Source organism: Eurypyga helias, unplaced genomic scaffold (genome assembly GCF_000690775.1).
Source record: "Eurypyga helias isolate BGI_N326 unplaced genomic scaffold, ASM69077v1 scaffold14844, whole genome shotgun sequence".
Lineage (NCBI taxonomy): Eukaryota > Metazoa > Chordata > Aves > Eurypygiformes > Eurypygidae > Eurypyga > Eurypyga helias.
The window spans coordinates 53749-63585 of record NW_010245736.1 but is presented as its reverse complement, the minus strand read 5'-3'; the positions used below and the strand labels follow the sequence as shown (position 1 = coordinate 63585).

Genomic DNA, 9837 nt, shown 5'->3' with positions numbered 1-9837 from the left:
CAGTTTAAAAATAATGCAAAGTCTGTAAAAGAGAAGCTATCAAGATGATTGAATAATGTTTTCTTTCTTGTTTGTTAGACTGAAACCTTTTTCCACCTGAATTGGATGTATAGACCTATGGGGTTACAGGAGCAATTCCTGTGTTTACAGAAGGTTAAGGTGCAGTAGTTGCTAAGCTTGGGCCTGTTTTCATTCTCACCCCAGCCCTTAAGCTGTGCGTATTCCCTTCCTAGCAGGAAGAGAGCGTGCCTCTCCCCCTTTCTATAGAAACCTCAGCTTTTCAGGTGTGAGATTGGCTGCTCTCTGTCCTCTGCTTCCCCTCCCAGGCACATCTCCCTTTCACACCTGGGGTAGGGTCTTTTGCGTCAGCAGTGTTTCTCCAACCCCAAAGATGTTTTCCTGCTCTTGGGAACTGAGATGCATGGTTCAAGGGATGGATGTCTGAATAACCTCCTCTGGGAGCATGAGCGTCCTCGTTGAGAATGTAGTTGTAGTCTGAGACTATCAAAGGTTGCTGCAGTGGGGAGAATGCAGAAGAGATCTGGAACTGACGTCCAGTAGTTGCTGGAACCTGCTCTTTGGGGGACAGACGAATCTAAACGTGCTGCCATTGTGGAAGGGGTTCAGATGGGATAGAGGCTAAATCCCAGACTGTCTCCATGACTGCCAGCTCAGAAGGCTCTGGGGTTTTAGATGCTGACTGCGGTGAACTTACCCCTCTGTGCATAATTTCGCATGGCTGAGTGCAGCTGCCACGAGAGCCTGCTCATGTTTTTCTGGAGCATGACTTAAGTTAAGCCTCTGCCTGAGGTGTGCTGCTGCCATGCGTGTAATTACCTCCGGAGGTCTGGAGAAAGGCTGGGAGCTCAGGGGTATGATACGAGATGGCATTCCCTTTCTGCTAAGTACCTCTGACAGTGCTGCGGTGAGAGAGGAGGTTAGAGCAGGGCTAGAGCTCTGATGCTTGCCAGGAAGATCTGTGATTGCGGATAAAGGCGTGTTTGCAAGGTCGGAGTGGTGATGCTCTTCGTAGCATCAGGCGTGATGCTGAGAGAGCATGGCAAGTCGTACGTTCTGACTCAGCCCCTGGAGTGGGTTGGCTGTCATGGGAGGTTTGGGACTACGGCTATGGCTGTTACTTTTTCTAACAGCTTGTTTTGTAATAATGGTACTTCCTTTTTTTTTTTTTTCAGCAGGATAACCAGTAAGCATGAGACACCAATTAATTACAGTAAAGTCTGTCTGTGTTTCCAGAAACCCCTCTGCTGTAATATGGATCAGGAAGTCCATCTGTTTTTAAAAAAAAAAAAAAAAAAAATCCCTGCAAACCTTCTCCCCTGTGTTCCTCCTTCCAAAACTGAACCGCATGCGATGCTTTTGAGGCTGGGGTTCTTCTCTGGCTTGGTTTGCAGAGCAGCTGGCGTAGGTTAGAGATGCCAAGGTGCAGAGGTAGGCTGGAGCCAGGGTGGCAGGAGTGCTTCAGGGAGGCTTTGCAGCCAAATGTTTCCTAGTGTTGGACGTCGCCTCGGAGAGCAAAAGCAGACTCTGAAGTGCTTTGGTAGGCAGCAAATTAAACAGGTAAGAGGAGACTTTTTCAAGCAGTTTCAGGAGCTTTTTGGCACAAGATGTTCTTGAGGCTTGACCAGCGTCGAGAAGAACTAGGTGTCCATTTGATAACAGGCATCACAGTTCATGCAGTGAGGTTAACAAAATACCTACTTGCTAGATGTAAACGGCATTGCTCTGGATCATGAATCAGTTTCTGGCAGAGAAAAATTAAGAAAAGTTATCCATAAGTAGCTTGCTCTGTATCTACCTGTGGCTGGACTTCTGCATCTTTCTTTGAAATGGGGTGTAGGACTAGATGGGACCTGTGTTCTGATTTCTCACCTAGTATAGTTAACTAACGCCCCTCTTTCAGCTTGTGAGAGACTGGCAGTGTTTCAGTGCAGTGCAGAAGTCTTCTGTGGTTGAGGCAGGCCAGATGTGCCTTGCAGAGAAGTTCCAGTTTCCTTAGCCTTTTTGTCTATTCTTACCCTCAGGGTGTACGTCATGGCCCAAACGGAGAAGAAAGGTGGGCTGCTCCGGAAATCTTCAGCCTCCAAGAAGCCATTGAAGGAGAAGGTTGTGTTGATGTATGATGAGATTTTCATGGTAAGGACTTGAGCATCTCTTCCCTTTAAAGTGTTGTGTTAAATTTTCTCCGTTTCGTTTGTGCTGAGGGCTCTGCATGGTGGGTGCTTTTCCCAAGGTGAGGACTGCACAGCGTAGGCACATGCTTCAGGCTCTCCTACTGTCAGGCAGAGCTCTGCGTTCTGCTCTTTTCCTTAATGTCACCTTGTCCTGTTGTCCATCAGGACCATTGGTGATCTATGGGAAAGTCACAGCAAATTTCAAGTATTTCCTAAAACATAATCCAGAATATAAACAGAGGAATCCCTGTTGAGGGCTGCTTCTGTTTGTCCTTCTATTCCTGGGAATCAGTGTAGATGGAATTCTATACTGCGAGACCACTTGGTCATCCAGTGGGATGGTACTGACTCTGAGCTACTCATTACAATGGTTTTCTTTAAATTCTGCCTGAATGATTTCTTCTTGTTTGGTGTCACGGCTGTTCCTTTCCCTTTCAGACAGAGGACCCCAGCAAATGCAACCCGAGGTTTTGGGAGGAGCTGTTCCTCATGAAGGTAACAGGAATTGAGCATCCCCTGATTCGCTGCTGTTCCGCTTACAAAGCGGCAGACAGCCAGCGCAAGGACGTGCGTTTTGAAGGTGTCAGCGGCTCTATAACCTGCCTGAATTCCCTCTTCACCTGACAGGTCAACTTGGAGTACCTGGAAGGCAAGCTGGAGGCTCTGGATGGGGAAGAGTTAATGAAGATAAAAGATAACATCAACTGCTTGTTTCAGCACTGCATCCAGGCACTGAGTGAGGAGCACCCAATCAGAGTGGTCAATGCATTACAGGTACCATGCTGGGGGGTGGGCAATGCTCTCTTCTGCTGCTGACGAGGCAGTGTATTTGCTGCTGGGACCGAACATCTGGTGCTCATTTCTTTGCTTCTGAGGAGAAGTGATGCTTGCAGGGCAGTTGATACCGATTGTCTGTGGAGGTTACAAACATTCATAGTCTCTTTAGTCTTTGAAGAACAATAGCTTGTTTCAGAGTTGAAGAGGATCTGGTGATGCAGGATGAAGCGAGTGGTGATGGGGGGACAAGAGAGGCTTGTTCACACTGCAGCCTGTCTGGGGAGGCTCAAGAGTACTCTGTGTAACTTTGCCTGTATTCCACTTTTTCCTGTTCTCCCTCATTTCAGCCTCCTTTTGAATCTCCATATGGGTCGAAAATGAAATAAAGCTCTGGAAGAGTTAGTGTGAAATTTATACAGGGCACTGTGCCTGCTGGATGCTTCCTAATTGGAAGCTGTGAAGAACTGTCACCTAGAATTAATAGCCATTTTCCTGCAGGTTGCTCCTTACCAAAGCTGTGTCTTGTGCGGGAGACTCCCCTCCTCGGTCTTGATGTTTGGTGTTGTTAGTTCGCAGGCTGATTCCCCTAGTTTGGTGAATGCATTTCTCTCAGCTGTAGGAATACAGATTTGGAGAAGTCAGCTGTAAGAGACATTGGACGGGCAGTAACTGTGAAAAATTGACTTAAACCAGAATATTTATGGCTCTGACATGCAATCTTGCATTGGTGGGTTTTTTGGTTTTTTTTCCCCCCCGAATTAGTTTGAAAGGATGCTATTAAATTTGGTAGTTACAGCTACGTAGATGGTCTAGCCCAGCACTGAATTCCCAAAGTTGCATTCAGGCTCTTGGCAGAAGTTGGGCCAGGGCTCAAGTCTCGAATCCTGCTGTGTGAGTGTATATTGGAACTGGGTAGCGCATCCTGAGCTCGAGTTGGGAGAGCATTCCCTTAATGAGACCCTGTTCATGTGGAGAGTGATCCTGAAGCCAGAACTTATGTAGGCAATCTTTTCTTGAGAATGACCATCGTGCCCAGGGGTTTGTTGGGCCCAGTACCCTGTCTCTGACAGTAGTGTGGAAAAAAGGGTGCTTCCTTACCCTTTGGCTTCTGTATGGTTCCAGAGGGGTCTGCTTGTCTTCAGCTTCACATCTGAAATTAGTTACTTCTCACAGGTGAATTTAAGCTGGAGTCTAAAACTGCAGTGGTTATATTCCTGCTCATTCCCCTCTTCACAGACCAGGAAGGTGTCTGGTGGTAAGAGTTCCCACAGACATTCCTCTCTGTTGGGGCAAACGAGACTGTTGCTGTATGAATTTTCCAGAGTCTCTGCAGGAAGCGTAGTGTGCTGGCACCTGTATTTTGCCAGGGATCTCGGAGCACAGCGTGAACTGGTAATCCAGTTCTTGCAACAGGAATCGTGAAGGAGGTTATGTTTAGTGGGATGGTTCTTAGAAGCCCTAAAGCAGTCAAGAGAACTTGGGCTGCCTGGTAGCCTTGGGGGGACGTTTTTTCCTCTCTTTTTCTGGCAAAGAGACAGTTTATTGGTCGGACTTACTAGAGCAGCGTGGTAACCAAACCGAAATCTGTGCTCTCTGTAGGAAAAGCATCTGTTCCTTGGACAGGCATAATGTGCTGTGTTGTGTTGTATGGATGCTTATTTGGCATGCTGGAAATAAGAAATCAATCTGGAAGGCTCTAAGGCATGCCGGTCCATGAGTTGGACACTGCTTCTGCATTGCAGTTTCCTGGTCAATGGTTTTTGGCCTTAAAGCCACGCTTGGCTGGTTTTGAAAGACGATGGTCCTGTCCGGTACAGACTGGGTCTGGAGAGAAGGAGCAGTAAGGTTACCTTCCTTCAGAGTGCTGTGGAATGAAGGGGTGAACTGACAGGAAAAACACACACAAATACGTTACTCTCCAATTGCTTTAACTTCTCAGTATCCAAGATCCTCCTTAGAAACAACAGAGGTGGAGGAGAGCTCAGACAAAATGTGTGGCTTCCAGCCTGGTGGTACTCATGTACATATCTGTGCTCTGCCAGTGCTAGGGAGGAGGGGTTAGCGCAAGTTCAGCTCTTGAGTTGTAGCTGTTACCTTACCTCTTACCCTCTGTTTTTTTCTGTTTGCAGACTTTGTGTGCATTGATTCGGGGTGTCCATCAGAAGAACAAATCCACTTCTGGGTTTGACATCATCAACATGCTTGTGGGTTTTGATAAGGCAGAGCTGTGTATGAAGGTGAGGCCCTGGCAGCGTCGTGAAGCACTTTGGGGCAGTGATTTGTAGACAGGCGTGTCTACCAGGGTGCAGCTTTTGGGGGAGATACTCCAGCCATTTACCAAATACAGCTCTCCTGAAGTTCTTCACCTGCCAGTGGCACAAAGACTACAAATAGTAGTCCATTTGGGGAAGATATTTGGTGACTTGCCTATCAGAATGAAATTTTTTCTTTAAGAATAACTGTTATTACCTGTAACAGTATTTGGAAAATGATCACTTACGCATAGCTGTCAAATAGCTATATGCTATCTATTTTTAATCATAACTGATATATATACTATTAAATTGGAGGTGTGCTGCTTGCAATCAGTCTTGTGGTGCCCAGAAGTAAAATGGAACGTTGAAAAAAGAAAGCACTTATACTACTGTCTTGCAAACAGAAAGGAAGATCAGATTTGTAGACCTAAAATCCCTTTGTGAATAGAATATGTCGTTATATGTGTACAAAAACCTCCCATGCAGCTAGAGAAAACTCGTGGAGAATGCTCGCGATGTTCTGCCGGTGGTCATTAAAATGTCGTTAACGCGGAACGGGGTTGTTGAAGCGACAGTGTGAATCTGGCTGGTGTGACTGTAGTAATGGCTCCATTATTGATTCTGGAATAACGTGGCATTATAGTCGTGCTCTTGGATTTGAATCTCCCAAAAAGCTTTTTATAGCCAACTTACCATTTTAAATAACGTGATTTTTCCTTAGAACCTGATGGAGAGCTTGGACTCGCTCCTCTGTGCCGAAGGTTCGGAGAGCCTCAAAAGCTTGTGTCTGAAGCTCCTTCTCTGCTTGGTGACGGTAAACAAAGGCCAGCTGTCTAATAACTTACAGGCTTCTGTGAGCCACACCTTGAGGGGTGGAACTCTCCCAAAACTTGAGCAGAATGCTGTGTTGTGAAGCTTAAGCAGGGGGAAGAAACTGCTCTAACCACGACGCCAGCAGAGACACAGGGAGAGGTGCCGACTGGGGCAAAAGGGGAGAGACACAGGGGGAAGTGTCAGTTGGATTCACAGGGATTTTTTTAGGGAAAAAGATATTTAGGAAGATAAATGGAAAGGGAGCAGAGGAGAAGGATTGGGGAATACTGGAAACGTGGAGTAGACAGGAGTGGTGAGGATGTGAAGAATGAGGAAGCTGGAACAAGTGGCCACTCCCCATCTCTTGGAGATGGTCGGCTGTTTTGGCTGCGATAAGAGATGGTTGAGTGTGGGGGAGGTTTTCACGGCCCTGTTCACGGTGGGAAAGCACACGGACTCCGCTTTTCACCCTCTGCCTCCGGCGAAGCAGCCTGCTTTGGCTGCCGGTGGCTGTTGTCATGCAGCTGCCTAAAATACCGAACTGGAGAGGAAAGGGGGAGCTCGTAGTAGCTCGTAGTACATGGGTCATGCTTCTTGCCAGAGAGGAGTGGGAGGAGGCGGGGCAGCTTTTATTTCATGTCTAGCTCTACTGCAAGTCACACCTTGACTTGCTGACTAAGTGAGAGATTCTGGATCCACGTGTCCATCTGGTAGTAGAACTCTTCTGTTCCCAGTGCGTGCCCGAGGCAGCTACAGCATCACGGGAGGCTTCAGATGCGATTGTAAAACTTGTGTTTGTGCTCAGGTGACAGATAACATTAGCCAGAACACCATCCTGGAATATGTGATGATTAACAGCATATTTGAAGCTATTTTACAGGTAAGGGTTTTTCCTTCTTACTGCAGGGGCTCTTTTTCCACAGTGAGAGCTGTTCAGTCATATATTTGCTTTTCAGCTCTTCCAGTGCAGCACAGATAACTGGCACTGTGTGTTGCTTCCATTCACAGCTCAGTCTTTTTTATTGCTGTTTCCTCCTTACCCTAGTCTGCTGTTCTTCGTCACTACTGAGTATTTGAAGTATTTGCACTTGATATGATTGTGCATAGATAGAAGCTGAACAGATTTCTGGGCTGATTTCACAGAGAATTTCTGTTTTGGAGGAGCCTTTCTCAAAAGGCAGTCAGGATATATTGAAGTTTTTTCCTGCTCTTTGATAAATTTATACTTTTTAGAAGCAGAACTGGGCTTGGAGAAACCCACAACACTTGCATAGAAAATGTTGGTGATGCACTGAGTTACTGTCTAAGGCTATTGAGAAATATATTTGCCCTTTATGCCCAGAAAACTAATGTGCATCTTCTGTGATAAATAAGCTGCTCTGTGTGCAGAACTTCATGGAAGACCCGACATGCCCTCAACCTTACATATCCTCTTTTGGCTAGGACATAATTAGCAATCATGCATAATTTGTGGCCATGCACTGTCTGGGGGTCACTGCAGGCTTCCTGAGGCAGGTCTGAACAGTGTGATCGTTTCTTCCAGATCCTGTCCAGCCCACTTAGTCGCAGGGAACATGGCTATGATGCTGTTGTCCTCCTTGCCTTGCTGGTCAACTACAGAAAGTATGAGGTAGGTACTCTTCTGGATAACAGAACCGTCACTTCTCTCTACTTTATTAATTTGGCCTCTGGATAATGAAGGCAGCCTACAGTACAGTTTTTAGCAGTTCATGCTATACCATTTATCGGAATATCAGCACAGAGCTACAGAGGTTTTGCGAGGCAGTTATGCTAACTCGCTCTGTCTCTGATGTGTGTGTATGATGTTCATGCAGCTCGCTTTGTGCAAGTAGGAAAGAACTACTCAGGGGATTTGCGTTTCCCTCATGAACCTATTCTGAGGAAGGTCCTTGTGGAAGAGTTATTGTTGTGCTGAACTTGCACGTTTGCCTCTGTGACTGTGTGGTTATACGTGATCTTCAAAGTAAAATGAGCTGTCAGTCATCTTGGGCTTCGGACTGAATTTGTGATTCAGAACCTGACTAGCAGACTGACAAGCCCAGATCTCCGGGAGAGATGGTGAAGCTATGACCAAGGAGTGAACTGGAACATCACAGTTAGTATTTCCAAGAGGAGCCTATCTCTGATTCCTTTCTGAGAAACTTTATTCGTCTTCCTTTTTCTAAACTTAGTTGTGCTACTTTGTGGTTTATTCCCATTTTTTTCTGTTATTCATCACCTTGGAAAAGAAACAATTCAAATATCAAAAACCCCACCTAATGTTGGCTTTTCTTTGCATGAGGCATCGTGCTTTAATAATCAACCTTTTTTTTTTTTTTTCCTCCCTATGCTTAAGAATATCTTAAGATACTTAGCTTGGCAAAAATTGGGAAAGTGCTGGAATACCCCTCCTCAACAGAATGACTGAGAAGAGGCAGGCTTCAAACCTACCTGGTTTTATAATAGGTCTTGTTTTGAATTATGAATAGACCTAGAGAATAGGCAAAGGCAGGAGCTACACTTAGTGTCAACGTAATCCCTGTTAATTGCTGTGAATGTTGTCAGAATCATGAATTACAGATTCTGTTCAGCAGTCTGTGCCATGGTGGCATGGAACAGGAGCGTGGAGTTTGGTTTCAGTATATGGCCGTGAGGGAAAACTGTTGGGAATGCTATGGGTAGGGTTACTGCCAAGGGCAGACTGGAAAGACCAGAGGCCGCATTGTAGCCTTCAGGGCAGGGAGGAGACTGTGTAGTCCCATCCCTGAGCTCCGGATCTCTGTGTGCTCTGAGTACGTGAGACTTGCTCTCTGCAGTAGCTTGCTGTAGGGTGTTGAGTGCTTTGATAAACATTGTCCTGGATGTCTTCAATCTGGGCACCCACAAGAAATCGTGCTGATGTTGAAGTCCAGCATAACCCGAGGCAGACATGCAGCAAGCTTGAGTAGTTCATCCAGCAAGGTTGAGAGCAATTTGATAAAAGGTTTTGTGTGATGGCTGCCTGACCCTGCCCTTTGTAAGCAGCGCTACCAGCAAAGCCTGTAGTAATGCGGTTGTAATCTTTGTTCTTAAGCACAGTAGCTGCTTCCATTTGCTGTTCTTCGGCCCTTAGGAGTCGGTTTGCCTGGTTGTCAGTTTATCATAGCATACTTTCAAGCCTCAAATCCTTTGGAGTTCTCTTTTTAGTTAACTCTGCTGCAGTTGGTATGTTCCCTCTTGTTCTGTTTTTTTTCCAGCTGCTTAAGAAAATCTAATTAGGCTGAAAATTCATTAGTTGACTATGATTTTGTGTCTGTCTTTAATGTGAATACCAGCGTGTTTTGCATCAGGATGTCCTTTCATATTTTTGGAAGGTGAATTTTGTAATCTCCTCTCGAATTCCCTGGGGAATATCTGCCCACGTTTTCATTACCAGTGTAGCTGAGATCTTGGCTTGATCATTAACTTCTGTTCTAGGAGTAAAAATGATCTACATGTCTTTAAAGGTTCCATGTAAAGGGATGTCCCTGATCTGAAACCTAATAATGTAAAAAAGTTGTTCCAAGTATGTACTTCTTCAAGTCTTCAGCTATAGTTTATGTTAGGTTTTTTTTAACCATAGTCGTGATTTCAGAGGAAATATTTTTTACCTCAATACTGTGTGAGGGAAACATAAATTGACTGTATCAAGAAAATGGTGAAGCCAAGCGTACACAGAAGACTACCAAGCAGACTGTGCTGTGAGGAAGAGCATTATTTGATCATTTTCAAAGTGTTCTGAGGGGTGGCTACTAGAATAGCAAGTTAAAACATAAAATCAG

The 9837-nt window shown here is 45.5% G+C and overlaps 1 protein-coding gene across 1 annotated transcript in view; it reads left to right on the top strand.

The window, feature by feature from the left end:
• The first annotated feature begins 2042 nt into the window (after positions 1–2042).
• LOC104508530 (chromosome unknown open reading frame, human C10orf76) overlaps positions 2043–9837 on the top strand; it is a 52293-nt gene continuing 44498 nt past the window's right edge. Inside the window, exons 1-7 of the mRNA XM_010150185.1 lie at positions 2043–2154; positions 2631–2687; positions 2820–2966; positions 5099–5206; positions 5946–6038; positions 6843–6917; positions 7581–7667. Of these exons, the coding sequence (XP_010148487.1) occupies positions 2053–2154; positions 2631–2687; positions 2820–2966; positions 5099–5206; positions 5946–6038; positions 6843–6917; positions 7581–7667 (669 nt within the window). The 5' untranslated portion in view covers positions 2043–2052. The remainder of the gene's footprint in view (positions 2155–2630; positions 2688–2819; positions 2967–5098; positions 5207–5945; positions 6039–6842; positions 6918–7580; positions 7668–9837) is intronic.